The sequence below is a fragment of the Pelodiscus sinensis genome, chromosome 6 (genome assembly GCF_052426305.1).
Source record: "Pelodiscus sinensis isolate ZL-2025 chromosome 6, ASM5242630v1, whole genome shotgun sequence".
NCBI lineage: Eukaryota > Metazoa > Chordata > Testudines > Trionychidae > Pelodiscus > Pelodiscus sinensis.
In genome coordinates, this window is record NC_143057.1 from 37,418,941 (window position 1) to 37,435,775 (window position 16,835).

Sequence of the window (16,835 nt, forward strand, 5' to 3'; positions counted from 1 at the left end):
CCTCACTTCATTCTTTTATAAAAATGTTCTGGGGGGGTGCATGCGGCCTCCCAAATGCCAGTTTGACATGCCTGCTCTACAAAGTCAGAGGGGGAGAGCAGACTCATATTAAAGGGTGTGGCCACTAGGGATGTAAAATCCAGATTAATTCATTAACTGGCTAAACATTATGTTTAAACGGTTAATTATGAATGAATGGGGGTAAAGGCTGCTCTGGTTAACCTTTCACATCTCTAAGGGTCATGCTAGAAAAACTATGATAGCCACATTGTATCATGAGCCAGCGGCACTGTAGGTGGAAACTGCTACTGCAGACAGGCAAAAATATATGCAGGTTGGATCTTCCTGGTCAGATTCCCTTGGGACCTACCAATCCCAGATGAGTTTGTCAAACCAGTTGAGGTCATTTCTGGCCCCCTCCGCCCTGGACTGGCCTGGTCAGCTCCCTATCTGCTGCCAGCCCTGATGCCCTGCCAACCGCGCTGGCAGCCACTGCTGCAGCTGCACAACATGGCTCCTGGCCCCACTGGGCCACCACCATTGCTCCCGCTCTGTGGCTCCCAGACCCACGTGCTGGGTGTCCCAGCCTTGCTGCTGCATGCTGGATGTTCCTGCTGGCAACTCACTGCAGGCAGCATCTGCCCTGCCAGCCCTATCATAGCTCTCTGCAGCTGGCCCTCCATCGGGACTCTGGTCCTGCAGCATCTGTGCCGGACATGGATGTCGGACTGTGCCGAGTCCTAGCTTAGAGAGTTTAAACCTGTGGTATCATGAGCTTTTGTGGGTAAAACCCACTTCATCAGATTAGCTGGAGTGATGAGTTCCAGCTCATCTGATGAAGTGGGTTTTACCCACGAAAGCTCATGATACTATATATTTTTGTTAGTCTCTAATGTGCCACAGGACTACCCGTTGTTTTTAAAGTTAGGGTATGTCTACACTCGCTCGTTAGTTCGAGCTAGGTAGGCAAATGAGGGCAACCAGGGTTGCAAATGAAGCTCGGGATTTAAATATCCTGGCCTTCATTTGCATGTTCCCGGGCGCCGCCATTTTTAAATCCCCCTTAGTGCGGACTCCGTGCCCATGGCTACACGTGGCACAGAGTAGGTAGTTCGAATTAGGATATCTAATTCGAACTACCGTTGCTCCTCGTGGAACGTGATGGTCAGGTTATAGGACTATTGTTTTAAAAGTGTAGAGTACAAAGAGGACTCTAACAGGAATTAGTCCCATCTATTTCTCAGACATCAGAAAGAGAGCCCACGATTCCATCATGGCAGGAGCAGGAGGAAAGCAGACTCTTTAGCAGCGGTGGGGCAGGGAATAGGCACAAATACACTAAAGACAGTTATGGAGCAGATGTACAGGTGAATTACCTCCAACCCCTGACACCTCAAATACTGCAGTAATACCCATCAAGGAGTGGGGAGGGATCTCTGGTAGACACAAATGGCTGTATGCAACAAACATAGTTTTCGTATTTCCTCAGCTGTCATTCCATTCACAGTGGGAAGAAACACACAGGAAGGGAGTACTGCAGCTCATTACACTGGATCTTAGAACTATGGACATGAACTTTGAACTCCCCCACTCCCTTTCCTCTGCATGGAAGGAGAATTGCTTTTCACTTCCTACAGAAGGACAGCCCTTTCCTCTACTGCCAAAAAGGCAGAAGAAATGCAGGGATTGTGTCTGTCTAGCCTCTGTCTTCTCCTCCAGCCCTTCCTCTCTCTTCACAAAATGATGGAAATCATCCTTTACTCTACCTCTCTTTTATATTGCAGTACATTCAGTCTGATGGGGCTTGATGCTCTCCTCCCAGCTCTCTGCTGGCTATAGCAGCTCCTACTCCTGTTCTCACCACTCTACGCTACAGATTCAGACTACCAGGGGGGGACTTGGACTGGGGTTGGAATTATCCCTATGAGGGAAGGGCAACTACTGCGGTTCCTATAATCCTCTCCAAAATCATAAAACAATTATAAATGGTCCCACTTTGGGCTATTACAAAGTGGGTTCTGTTTGTTACAAAGGGAGGGATTCTGCCACACTCAGATCCTGCAAATACAACTCATGCTTTATTTCTGAATGCTGTTCCCTTTACATACCCCCCAACTACTTAAATAACACTGAACATAGTTTTCTAGAAGATTCTCATAAACAATGTGTGGGCGTTTCCTTACCCTGAGACTCGACTGAGTTCTCTTTCACCACTGAGAAACTCTGTTTCCTCCTCCATTTCTTGTTCGGTTGCCATGCCATCTCCAGGATAATGCTGCAAATGTGCATCCCATTTGCCATGACCACCAACAACCTGTAATGAAAGAGCATCTGTCCTTACGATGCCTGAATTCTTGTCTTTCCTCTCTGGACTGTCTAAGGGAGAGTATTCTTCTTGTTCATATGGTTTATGAGGGGGTTTTTCTAGTTCAACTCCTACTTGTGTGTCATGGATAATTTCCTGGTCGAAAACTGTTTCCAATTCTTTGACAGAATGTCCAGACCCTGAGTCCACTGTCTCTGTCCTGCTGGAAATTTCTTCAGGTGATATATCGCTGACTTCATTTTGGCCTAGCACTGTCCAACTATGGTCTTGCCCTGGGCTTTCAGGGGATCTCTTTTCAGCATCCAGTGTTTGAGGCAAAACAGAAGGACTTTTCTCTGCTAAATGAAAAGAATCCCATTCAGTACTCAGAAAAGACTGGCCTTTACTTCCATTTATTATGGAGATTGACTGAAATGTATCTGAGGAGCCTGCTGAAAAGGCTTCCTGAGACTCTGTCTGTTCAGCCACATGAGCTTCTTGAAATGCAAAATCGCTTTCCTTTGTTTCAAGAATATCCTTCTTCACAGATCTATTTTCTTCAGCAGTAACAAGGATGTAATCCATCTCTAGTGTAGTCTGATCTTTGTTCACCTGTGTCCTCAGTTCAGGGCTCTCAGTGGAATTTATTTCCTTCTCCCCAGTATAAATGGTGACTTCTAAAATTAAAAACAAACAGTACTTTATTTTTAGCAATTAGTGATTATGGTTTTTCAAATGAGTCCTACAAAATAAACCCATTTTTATTTGTTTTTGATAGCTTTTCTGCTGTTTTAATTTATTCTCAAATTATATATTATTCTTACTAGTTTTTATTTTATATTGTGATAGTGCCTAGAGGCCAGTGAAGCTGGAGTCCTTTATACTAGGCATTATTCAAAGATGTAGTAAATGACTCCCCCTTCATCCAAGTTTTATTTTTTGATCTAACTACAATGAAGAGAATACAGATCTTTTCAAGGTCAAGAGTTTCAGGAAGACACAAGCATTCCAAATACCACTTAGTTAAAGTCTCACTATTCAGCTGCTATATTATATCTTATTAGTCAGCAATAATAGCAATACACTTTCTCTGACATTTAATACTTTGTTCAATGAACTTATTTTATTAGACAGTTCAGAATTTCTTACCATTGGGTGATCCTGTAGCCCCACCTGCTGGTGAATCAATATTACTTTTTTCCATCTCATGTTCTAAAACCCCTTTCTCGGAGGATTCAGACATCACTTCAGACTCTATTGGTAAATATCCCAATGTATGGCCTTCCTGAGAGCACTCTGTAAATGTATCAAATGACTGATCTCTGGTATTGCTGTCTTTTGTCTCCAAAAAGCTCATTTCTTCTTTTTGAGGATTAAGTGGAGCTAATGGCATTTCCACAAAAATATCGTCAGAAAACTCCTGCTTTACTCTTCTTCCCTCTTCACTGCCAGTGGCTTTTGTATTAAATGATACATCAGATGGAGGAGAGTACACCGCTGGTGACTGTTCATTAAGTGATCCTTTCAACCAACGATCATGACTGTCAAGTAAATTTTCAGGTTTTCTTACTACATTGTCTGCATGCTGACTAACTATAGCATCTCTATCATTACTATCCAATGAGGGTTCTAAGAAGAATGTTTGTTTCTCAACTGCATCTCTTTCTACTGCTACTTTTTGTTTGCTGTTGAATACTGTCAGTTTGCTCACTTCACCTAATGATGGAATGTTGGCGACTGACATACTGGAGCTATTTTCTCTACCAGTCTCATTCCCATCAACACACATGTCTGATATTTTTACTTCATCAGCACTCGCTGTTGTATGGTCAATAACTGAAATTTGCCCAGTGTCAGCTGAGATATGAGTATCTTTTCTGTTTTGTTCCAAATTATCTAGGGGAAAGAAAACAGTGTCAACTAAATGTTTCTGGGTGCTAACTACACTGGCTGAAGCGGCAAGAATATTACTTTCATAACTAGTGTCTTTAAGATTTAAGGAAGCTATTCCCAAATCTTCAGCAGAGGAGCCTATTGAATCCACTAGTTCAACAGCTGGTTTCTTTTCTTGGTCAGATTCTTTCAACGTATTTTCTTTTCTGCATTCAGACGGTCCATGAGCTTTAGAAGAGATTAGCGAATCAACCTGTGTTCCATCATTATTTTCTGGACTATTTATATCAAGATGTGTCTCTACTTTGTGAGTTACTAATTGCTGTTTAAAATCAAAATCTGCTTCTTTGCTTATATTTGGCATTGGGAGAAGTAACTGACTAACTTCTCCAGCCTTGGCCAAAGCATGAATAGATGGGGAAGATGCATGCTTAGCTTCATATTCTTGGCATATATCAGGACTGTTTGAGGCTTGTGAACTGCTGTCTTGGTCACAGTGACTTAATATATCAGGATGTCCACCATCCGCTTTCAAAATGAAAAGCTGCTCAGGGTCAGTCCACAAATCAGGATCTCCTGAGAATAGTTGATTTCTTTCCTGAGTCTTGTGCTGTACTATACATGGGGAAAATGTGGTTTGGGGAACGTCAGCTAACTCATTCCATCCCAGGCTCAACTTTCCTATCATTTTTTGGGATGAGTGATTTTCAGTAAAAGCATTTTGTGGAGAGCTGCATAATTCTAAAGTTTCACTGGTATTCCATTGTTCTTGAACAAACTGATCTTTATTTGAAGTGCTAGTTATTACATCCACGTGGTCTCTTGAAAGATCAAGTGTTAGGTTTGTCTGAGTTGATGTGTTTGGCATATCTGGTTGCCACTTTTCTGAAAAGGGATTTTTAGAGATATCTTGATCTCCATCAACTGTGACAAAAGGCTGATCTTTTAAATCCCTTTCTTTTTCACCCAGTGCCAGTGGATCAGACTGTTTAATCTGTACAATATCTGGGTCAATTTGACCCTTGTAAATATACTTGGAGTGCATTATACTTTCATATTTCTCTTCATTAAAGCACAGAGGGAGAGACTGATTTGTATGGATACCAGGATGAGTAGAATATGCACCTTTTAGTTCCTTACTTTGTATTGGTGCTCCCCAGGCATTAATGTTTTCTGACTGGTTAATTTCTAAACCACCATCTGAATTAGAATATTGATCTTCAATTGATTTGCCTTTATGCATTTCTGAATTCCACCATTCTGAATTGTCATCTGGGAATCCAAATGTTTCCATAGTGAACCTTTGATCTGTTTCAGAAGCAACTTGCAATGATATAGTCCATGTATCTGAATTCTCTGAAGAATATTCTTCATTATGCCCTACTGCTGAAGTTGGGGAATTCCAAACACGCGGATGGTCATGATTTTCATGGAAGGTATTCACTCGAAATTCTCCCTGACAGTCATCTAAATATTCAGAAGCTTCATATGTATTATGGTCAGTTGTATTTAAGTGCATAATATCCTCTTCCTTTGATATATTCAAAGCTTTTATATTTTCAGAGTTTTTATTTAAGATGGCCATCTGAACCTCTTTCTCCAGTTCAGTTTCATCATCTAAACTGTCTTCAGAACTCACTTCACTGGATAGTGCATAATCATGTTCTTTGGTTTCATATATGTGCTCATTGGCTTGATGGTTGGATTCTACCTCTATCACTGCCTGAGGTGCCTCTGAATTTTCAGAATCCTCATTTGCTTCAGGACTTGATAAAGAAGATACTGTATCATCATCTACATGTGCATTCCAAAGACCTAAATTTTTAGGAACTTTGTGATCTGTGCTCTCTTCAGACTCTTCTTGACTTTTATTCTCAAAGCCCCCTTTTTCCGGAGCTTTTTCTATTATGTTATCATTGGTTATATTTAAAACAGCTTCTCTTTCTCTATGATTAGAAGCTGGCATGCTCTCCCAAACATTAATATTTGCAGAGGCATCACTTATATCAGGGCTTGTGGCACTGGATTCTATATAATCATTTGTTGAACCACTCCATGCATTGTCCTCTTCACAATCACTTTTGGTTTGTGTATCTCCAAGAAGGTTACTCATGGTGTCTGTCATTTCAAGAACCTCACTTGTCTGAGGATTTGTTACAGGAGATTGTGTATCTTCACACATATATGGATTCCAATCACCCAGAATTTGGGGAAAATCATGATGAGATGTGATGTCAACATATTCCTCATCTGGAAGCTTATTTGCAGTTTCTAAACTTTCAGAAGCATCACTTTCCCCAGAATCCATTTCATGTGATAATGAATTATCCGTCATAGACCTATTTGCACTGTCAGGCACTTCAGCAGATTCAGAAGAGGGATTCACTTTAATTTTAATCTGCACAGTTTCACTAATGAAAGATGCTTCATGAGAACCAATTATCTCTGGACTATGTTCAGAAAAACCTAATTCAAAATTACAGCTGTCTAAATTGCTAGGAAGTACCTCAGATAAACTCTCTTGAGACTCTCTTAATATCCCTGGTGCTTCATTTATTAAAGGACTTGATGCAACTGACCAGGAACTATTCTTTGCAGAGTCATTCCAGATATCTGGATTTTCAGGCACGGTAAGAGAATTATTTTCTTGGCTATCCTTGTCTCTGTTAGATCTTTCATAGGCACTTTCCATCTTGTGACTTGTTTCACCCTCTCTAGTGGCACTTCCTTTATCAGTATTTGTAAGAAGTGACTGTGATATATTACTATGACTGAAATTGTGTGGATTATATAAGTCTAAATGCCCAGAATGTCTTTCTTCCTCAGGACTTGTTGCAGAAGAATATGCATTGTTCTGTAAATGTTCTTTCTCCTGTTTCTGATTGACAGGGTTAGACGGACTAGAAGAGGGCATATTCATTTCTGATTTCTCTGTTTCTAAAGCTTTGAAAATGTTTCTTATTTTTTCTGGTGAGTTAGGAACCTCAGATGTTGTTGTATTGTCTTCTGAATATGATAGTTTGGATAACACTGATGGCAATACTCTGTTATCTTGCATGGTTGTGTTCCAAACATTGCTAATGGTTAGCGGTCCACTCATCTCATCCTTTTTTTTATATTCATCTATTTCTTGTTGAGAAGTACCCAAGATAGCTTTATTCTCCCATCCTGCCTGATGATTCTGCTGTAGGTGTACATTGCGCTGATTCAACTGTTCTTCAGAAAGCTGAGGTCTTACCTCTGAGCCCTTATTAACATTTCCTTGTACTTGTCCGTTGACTGAAACCTCATTTTTTAAGTCACTTGCTTTCAAGCCCAAACCTTTACCCATATCTGAAGTTTGAGTATCCTCAAGAATGACCCTATTCCATACTTCTACATTTTTTTCAGATGCAGTTGGTTTGGTTTTCAATTCACCATGTTGATGAGATAAGTGATTTTCTGTTTGATTATACACTTGCATGACTCCAATGTCCTCAAAACTTGAATTACTTTCACTGTTATTCTCATTGCCTGAAAAATACTTAGTGGTTATTGGTTCTGAATTCAGCGAGACTGTACAAGTGTTTGGAAGAGCAGTAATTTCAGAGTTTTTTGTTTTTAACTGACAGACATTATTAAGACCTATATTCCACATTTCTGTGTTCCCTGAGCTTAGAAACAGCATGCTTCTAAGGGATGGTTGTGGTAAGAATTCCTTATCTGTTTCCTCCAATATATTAGATTCATCTGAATTTGAATTAATCACTTCATCAAAAATTGTATCTCTGTCAAAACGATTGTTCTCCTTTTCCCTGTCATCCTCTATAAATGTAGGTGATACGTATGAATCAGATGTTGAATAATTGGTATCTGGTGGAGAAACAATTAAATCTTCACCCACATTTGATGAGCTAAAGTCTGAGCATTTATATGAGAAAACAGAATCGTCCCATGGAACCAGAGTTTCCAATACTTCTTTCTCTATGTCTTTTTCATACAGACCCCAGACATCCATATTTTCTAATTGTTTTGGTCCATATTCACTGTCAGCTAATCCATTTTGATTTTCTATGGCTAGATTAGAATTGTTCTGCACACTGTCAATATTGGACTTTGTATTTTCAAATGTGCTGTATTCTTCCGCTGGATAAACTCTCCCTTTGTTCCAGGCTTCTGGCGACACTTCATTGTTTGGATTTTCAATCTCATTTTTTGCAGTGAATTCTGAAGAATATGATAGACCAGTTTTGGACATGGCCCAGGTGTCAAGACTCCTCACTGAAGATTTATCTGTGTCTAGTTTGGGCATACACCATACATTTTCTGAGGGATTAGGGCCATCTTCTTGCTCAAACTCTGTCCAGACATTGCAAGATTCTGCATCAAGTTGTTCACTCTCAGTGTTACACCATGGAGCTGATATCACTCGGGTCAGTTGACTGGACTTCCACAAATCAGTAAATGCCTCCATTTGTTGTTTTTTCTCCCCTGCAGAAGTATTTTGCCCATGTGAAAGTTCAGTGGTTTTCTTCTGCAACTCTTTATGTTTATCTTGGACAGGGTTAAACTGATTCTCCCACAGGCCTGATCTTGAATAATTCCTCTGCCTTGGTTGTTTTTGAAGAAACACAGAATCTGAGGCTCTTCTATCAACATGCTCCCGAAGTAATGGGCTTGCTTTACGGTCTTTCCATGAATCAGGGCTTTGAAATACAGATTCCTGTTCACTTGAACTCCATGCATCAGCATTTTTAGAATCTAATTCAAAACCATCCCACCAGCTTCCATACCTCTCACGTGACTGTGAATAGTTTCCACTATCTATTTCATTAATTTTTTTAATCACATCTTGTGAAAAAAACAGTGGTGATCCATTATCTAATGGCGAACTTTCCACAAGACTGTTCATAGGAGTTGGGGGAATTTTTGTTTCAATATTTTTCAACACCTCAGGCGAAGAAGAAACATCTTCCACAAAATCAGTCAAACTTGAAGTTTTTTCAGACAAATCTCCAGGATTTTCTTGCCTAAATTCATCATCAAATTCTACTAAATTGTCTTCTTCATTTGTAATCATTAGTAAGTCGGGTGAATAATTAGCCATGTCATTTTGTGATAAATTTGTCTCATCAAGTTCTTTCTGCACAATAGGTGGCTGTCCTTCTGATGAATCACTATTCAGGAAGAAGTCATCTGCTGGGGAATAATCAACAGAACGAGAAGAAGATTCAGATCGAATTGTAACCCTAGGTGCTAGATCAAAACTGAAAAGATCGAAGTTATCACTGTTGTTTCTAGACTGAGGTGGTTGTTCTTCTGGTATTGCCCCTTCAGGAATGGGGCTATAAGAATCAAAACCTGGAAGGAGACTGTGATGAGCACCTTCTGCAACTGGGCTATCATCACTGAGAAAAACTGAGCTCTCCTTAGAAGACCGGCTGCTTCTAATGGTAGCCAAGCCACTGTCTGGACTCACAAGATCTGTATTAACATCCACCTGGGCTTGGATTGATCCATTGAGATCTTGAGGATTTTCTATAAAGTTGACAGAACTGGCCTGTGGTTCTATGTCAGAACCATATAGCTCCATGATACCCGAAGATCCCTGTGAAAGTGGAGCACTCCCAGCAACCGCTTCAGTAGAGGAAGTTCTGCTGTTTGGTGCCATTTCTGGCTGTCTTCTGTTAATAACTTCTTTAATTATTAGAAAAATTTGATCACCGGTCACCAAAGTATTGTCTTGGTGATACACAAGGAACTGGTCACATCCACATTCCAAAGGATCCAGCTCCAGGCAGGGATTCTGACATTCTTCTAATTCACAGCAAATCTGTTTGAAAATACAGGGGTTTCAAAAAGTTATTGAAAGGATAGTTAGACACATATACTATTAGTAGTACTGCCTACCTATTTTTGGCTATTGATTTCTCAGCTATCTTCCTTTACCTGTCTTTATAATGAACTTTGAACTCACTAACCCCCTTAAATTCAAGAAGGCCAGTTCATAATACTAATTATTTAACAAATATTTACTGGAAATGCTGTAAGTTGACTTTTCCAATTAATTCTTCACTTCTAAAATAAACTCAGATTTTTGTTTGCTACTCTAGGAAAGCCGACTAAAATTTGTAAAAGGCATACAGGAAACAGAATACTGAACATTTTTTAAAATAAAAAGTCATCTATATATTCCCTTTATCTTTCTTTTGCCCATGGGATCTTGATGTTTGACTGCTCTGGAACACTGAAAATTACAGCAGTGCTTTGTTATATAATATAAATAATGCAAGAAATAAGGTGGGTGAAGTAATATCTTTTATTGGACCAACTTCTACAGATAGAAGGGACACGCACAGGTCTGGGGAAGAGCTCTGTGAAGCTTAAAAGCATCCCTCTTCCACCAAAGACAATCCATGCTTGCCCATAATGGGGGGAATAAGGGCAGCCATTTCAGCAGTGCTAATGAACATGCTCAGTCCATCTAAGCATGCTCAGTACAAGCCAACCAGCAAAGTGGGTGGGGGGGAGAGAGAGAAGGTGGGGATGACCCACATGTATGCCCCCCTCCCCCCCCCACACACACATCACCTCTGCTTCTATAAACAGAAGATGGTCCAATAAAAGATACAACACCCACCTTGTCTCTCTCATAGTCCAGGCCTAACAGAGCTTCTGCAGTATTGCAAACATAAATAATGCAGTCATTCCAAATCTGTGACGATAAAATATGATAGCACCCACATCATCACATGTGAAATGGTTATTTGGTATTTAACCCATTAAATTATATAATAACTGTTTTCAAGCACACACAGTTCAGGATCAATAAATTTTTATTCTTTCTTTACAGTACTTACCTGATTGCACAACTCTACGTTTTCTGAGTATACCGCTATTTGTCGTTTAGTCTGCTCTTCTTCTGATAAATAGTTAGCCAAAATGACGAGAACATCAAAACCATATTTATCTATAAATGCTTTCAGGTCACCAGTGATATTCCTGTGAAATATGCAATCCTGAAATATGACAAGAAATTATATATTAAAGGATTTGATAGCTTATTCCTAGAACCGGTCCACAAAGTTTTATCTGGTCTGTTTCCATAAAGCTTTTGTTAGGAAGGTCTTCAGGTGAAAGGAAATCACTATGACACTTAGCGTACTGACCACAGATGTGGAACATTCTCTGCTCTTCCTGAATTTTTCATCTTAAAAAAACAAGCATAACAGAAACTTGAACCTCAGTCGCACATATCCTAGCTGAGTACCTTCACCACTACAGTATCTATACTCATACACACGTCCTTTTTTGTGAAAACATTTGAGAAGTGAAGTAGAATGGAAACAAATACTGAAACATTGAAAGTTGTCATAATGTTGCATTTAAAATAACTGTTAACAAAATGCTATTAAAGTAGCAAAGTCAAACACTCAAAACTTAGAAAAAGACACATCTAACTTGCCTGTGCAACTTTAATTTTCTCCCTTGTACATATGCATTATCGTACAGCCTTTAATTACATTATCATACACTATTTTATTCACAGAATTCTTGCCTCAGGCTACATCTAGACTGCAGGCTTCTTTCAGAAGAAGCTTTTCTGGAAAGAGATCTTCTGAAAAAACGTTTTCCAAAAGAGAGTGTCTACACAGCAAAAGCGCATTGAAAAAGCAATCTGCTTTTTCAAAAGATAGCATCCACATTGAATGGATGCTATCTCACATATAAGCTGTGATTACTATGGATGGAGTGGCCACCAGGGCACCTGTGCTTTTTTCTCTTTCCTCTTCTTTCGAAAGAACTCCCTCTTCCCTGTCCACGCATGTCTTTTCCCAAAAGAGCTCTTTCGGAAAAAGGCTTCTTCCTTGCAGAAAGAGGTTTGCCAATGTTGAAAACACCCCGATGTTCTTTCGATTTTTTTCTGAAAGAATGTGATTGCAGTGTGGACATAAATGACGTTTTTTCAGAAAACGGCCATTCTGAAAAAACTCTGTAGTGTAGGCATACCCTCAGTCAGGGCCTAATCCAATGCTCTTTGAAGGCATGCAATTCTTTCCAATGTTGTGATAGTGTGTAATCCCCAGTGATAGAAACATGTTAACTGGTTCTATAATAGCTGTGATACAATGTAGTTTTAAAATTTGTACACAAGAGCAGCTATCATAATTTATTGAATAACAAATACACATCATTGTGTTATACCAAATAAAAGCAAGCAGGATCTTATGAGGGGGATAAGGCAAAAAGCCACATTTATTGTAAAGATAATAATAAAAAAATAAAGAAAAGATGGAAGCAAACAACGTTGTTTAACTACTTATTCCTATCACTACTCAACCCTTATACACTTTTATATATAAATATAGATATATAGATATATATATATAACCATTCATTCATACATTCATTCAGGTTCTGTGTATTTGTTATAGTTACCAGCCTGGAAGTTGCTTGTGACAGAATACTGGCCAGGTATTCTGTACACAAGTGATGGTAGTGGGGAGCGAAGTCCTGATCAGATGCGCATCTGAAGCTCCTGGTAGTTTGGCAGCAGAACCTTGGACTCTGGCTCCATAGTTTTTTAGTCCAGTTCTTATAGGAATTTCTTCCTATGCCAGTCTATGGAAATTGCTGCATCATGCTGATGTCTCCAGGGTGGCTGCCAGGTGCTCGTCAGTGATCTCATCGGGTGGACCTCCAGTACTTGGTTTTCTCCACTTGACACCTTTTAGTTGCACTGGCACCTGACGCCTTCTTCAGCCCTTTGTTGCTGTATTCTCAGGCTGGCACCTCTCAGAGCCATTCATTCATCATCCAAGCACTCTCTCATATATTCATACAGTATTTTGTATAATAATAAAAGTTGTAGTTACAGAAAGTTTCTGGGTGGTATTGCTTAAAACATTCTCTGACTGCTAAGTAAAATTAACAATGCCCTTAGACAATTACAGGGCTTGATTCCCATAGCAGAGTTAGTGGCTTGACAATGCATTGTTACAATGTATCTCTGCAATGTCAATTTCAAGCAGCCTCTTGCACAAGCTTGTGCATGCCCTGGAGCACAGAGAGGGGGGGGGCTGTTTCTGGCTACATAGGATTATATTCTTAACAGTTAGGATTATATTTTTAACAGTTCTAAGTTACATGACCTAATATATTATATTCTAAAGGGGCAATAATAATCATGAATCTAAACATTTAACAATCTTAACAAATAATAATAATAATAAGAAGAATCCTAATAAATCTAAACACTTTAAGTTGTGGGGAACAAATTATGGGGAGTCACTTCCATTTGGGGGAATCACATTTTTAATACATTAATATGTTATCCCTACAATTGAGGAGAAGAAAATCACACCAAGTATTGTGCTAAATTCTCATTTACTTAAGCCACTCTAAAACACTCTGAGACTGTAAATGGGCTTTAAAGTATGTATAAACATACAAAATTATACTGCAAAATTATGTCAACCTAATTTATAACAATGTACAACCACCACCATAATTAAATCGCTTTTGCATGTCCACACTTCTCTCCTTAGTGTCAGCGATGCATGTATTAAGCAGGAAAGTTGCACCCACATAGATGCCTTACGCCAACCTACCTATATAGTATGGATCATACCTTAAGATTTTTCAGCGTAACCCAGATGCATCTTTTTCAGTGTAAATAAAAGAAGCACATGCAATATCTATGATCTGTCTTTCTTTAATTCTGAGTTCTCAGTACAACCACACAGAAGAATAATGAGCTAAGTCTGAGAAAACATTTGTATTCTTCCTTTATGCTTGTGTTATTTGTATTTGAGATAATTTATTGTTGTCTTCTAGCTAAACACAATGTCATATGCTTTGATGGTTCTTCTGTTGCTGCTAAGCTATGCGGTCCCTGAATAAACAGCAGTTCATCATCAGTACAGCACAACTGCATATACAGGTTGGCATTTTATTCCCCATTCCCAATTCCCCAATTCCCATCTGACTTCTACCTGATAAATTGCTGTTTTGGTTACATATATACAAATACTATTTATTAATCCGCTCAAATATGTCCAAAAATGTTTCTTTTTTCCTTAAGTGAAAATTAAAACAAAAAAACTCTTTGTGTCAAGTGTTTACAAAAAAAAATATGTATTTCTAATTAAAGATGCATGTCCATCTTGTTATTTGTGTGCTGTGTAACAATGCATGTGTTAGGATTGCTACACAAACTGAGGGTAGCATCCTATTGTTGGACATCCATATCAGATTCTGACAGACGTACATCGTAAGTCGAGCACAGTGATTTTAAATGGGACTAAATTAGTTTAAAAATGCAAAATACAGAAGCTAGGGTACCTAGAGTCAGTAAAAAATAGTTTATTGGCAATCAACTGTGAGAGACTATTTATGGAAATTCAGACCCATTTCACAATAAATACATTAGGCATCTATTATCCTTTTTTTTTCTTACCATAAGAGGGGTTGTGGGGAGTGTAACCAGACAGTTTGATTCAGCTCCTTGATTCCGGGGATAAGTTCTGGCCCTGATGCAACTTACTGTTATTAATATTTATTTGTATTATCATAGAACTAGGAGCCCTAGTCATGGACCGGAACTCCATTGTGCTGCACACTGTACAGACATAGAGCAAAAGACAGCCTCAGTCCCAAAGAATTTATCAGCTACATAAAAAAACCAAGAGACCACAGATGAATATGAACAGACAGATTGGGGAGTACAATGAGACAATATTGGTCAGCCTGATAGGCTGTGATCTAAGCACACTAGAGGACTACCCATTGTCAAACTGTTTGAAGACACCATTGCAACTGATTTGGCCAGGTTGAACATACATTTCCAAGGTGAGAGGCATCAATCAGATGACTAGGATAAAACTGTGTGAATAGCATGAGCCTAGAGTTGGGAATCATGGCGCTTTGCTAATAGAAATGAACCCCAATCCACCTCTTGATTTCCAATGGGTTCTGCAGTCTATGCAAACTGCTCACATATCCCTAATATAAACACAAATATTCTCACTGAAACCTTTAGTGATTTATGTCAGCCAATTTCCATTATTATGCTTAAAAGATTCATAAATTAATAAATTATGGAAATGTTGACAGGCAAATGATTTATGAGAACATAAAATGCATAAATTATACATTTTATTTATTCACTTTTTGTCATTCACATTAACTGGTAAACATACATGTTTCTCTGTTTTTGTCACAAATTGGTGTTGTATTTATTTTCATCGGGCATCCACGGAACTTGTGGGATTTAATATTTAGGGCCTGATTCTCATGTACACTAAATCATCTTTCCATCTCCCTGGCAGTAAAAAGGAGGTCTTAAAGTGCATATAAATTACATTGTTTTGCCTCAGTACACTCCTATTCAGAATTCTACCTCCCCCGCCCCCAATTCAGGCTGAAATTAAGATTATCAATCACAAGAGGCATTGATTCCATCTGGGAGGACAACTAAAAGTTGTGAAATCATTGCTACAGGAGAGCAGCACAAGTGGAAATGGAAATACTCATTTTTGCAACTTCAAAGGTGTTTTTAGTAAATGGATATAGCTAATTACACTTTCCCCCAGAGAATTAAGTTTTGTTAGGGTTCTATAACAAAAAAAATTTTCAGCTTGCAAGATATGGATGTAGCAAGTCTGGCAATTTTGGAAAGTCTGACTGTACCTCTTATGAATTCTGGTTCATATTATAAAATTGCTGTATAAAGGAAGGCCTCTTTGTCTCTTAGGCCTTGTCTGAAATGGCAGTGTGGCAATGACAGACGTGCTGGGAGAGAGCTCTCCCAGCACTCTAGGTAAACCACCTCCATGAGGGGAGTAGCTAAATGCACTGTAGCCCTGTTTCCACAGGTGCTTTATGTTTATGTTTTGCTGTTTAGGAATTGGCTTTGACAAAGGAGATGCAGCTGGCCTTTATTTATACTGAAGCCATCAGTGTGGGATTTTGATTCAATTCAGACAGCAGCATAGCATCTGTCCCCACCACAGCACTATGTGTAAGCGGGGGAATGGTCCTGCTATTGTGGGGAACTTTCCTGGCTTCTATACCACCCCGGTGAAATGGACCAGTGAAAGGATCTGAGCCCCCACTCCCACTTCCTTTTCCCCGCGGCTTCCCTGATCCTGAGGGCTCCCCCTCCACTCTCCTGAGTAGCAGAGTCCTCAAAACCCCAACAAGGCTGGGCCCAGGTTTCCTGGGGCTTAATCCCCGACCCTGTAGTCACTAGGGGCAGGAGTTAGGGTGTCCCCACTCCGAGGTGCTCTCTTTACATTGCATGCTTTCTTGGCCCAGTGATCATTTCATAAGGTTCAAAGCAAATACAATTTATTAAACATCAACTGATTAAAGAGAAAAGAATAAGAAAAAAATTAGAATGGTTAAATGAGAACACACAGCCCTGCTCTGTAGCACGGGGACATCAAAACAGCAGTCTGCAGAGTGTAAGGACAGTCCACAGTCTCTTCCTTATAGGCCCCTTAGAGGCCCTGGATGTGCTGCAGGGGGGCTGCAGGCTGGACACGCTTGCTCTGGCAGTGACCACACAGCCTCAAGCTCTAAGTGGCCAGACCCCTCTCCCAGTCTGGCCTGCTGGGCCTCTTGGCTGGTGATATCTTCCTGCCCAGAGCCTCTT

At 39.6% G+C, this 16,835-nt stretch overlaps 2 protein-coding genes across 3 annotated transcripts in view; both read right to left on the reverse strand.

The window, feature by feature from the left end:
* Positions 1-10,010, reverse strand: part of PRUNE2 (prune homolog 2 with BCH domain) — a 75,775-nt gene extending 65,765 nt beyond the window's left edge. The window contains exons 1-2 of one of the 2 annotated variants that reach the window (XM_006122482.5): positions 3,455-10,010; positions 2,184-2,982 (exon numbers count right to left, since the gene is read on the reverse strand). In XM_006122482.5, coding sequence (XP_006122544.3) covers positions 2,184-2,982; positions 3,455-9,848 — 7,193 coding nt within the window. In that variant the 5' untranslated portion in view covers positions 9,849-10,010. Of the gene's footprint in view, positions 1-2,183; positions 2,983-3,454 lie in introns of those variants that run through there. The other variant, XM_089779241.1, reaches the window with a different exon arrangement.
* Positions 10,011-10,281: 271 nt separating this feature from the next.
* The window catches only part of LOC149524135 (protein prune homolog 2-like), a 103,624-nt gene continuing 97,070 nt past the window's right edge, over positions 10,282-16,835 (reverse strand). The window contains exons 9-10 of the mRNA XM_089779535.1: positions 11,038-11,196; positions 10,282-10,299 (exon numbers count right to left, since the gene is read on the reverse strand). Coding sequence (XP_089635661.1) covers positions 10,282-10,299; positions 11,038-11,196 — 177 coding nt within the window. The remainder of the gene's footprint in view (positions 10,300-11,037; positions 11,197-16,835) is intronic.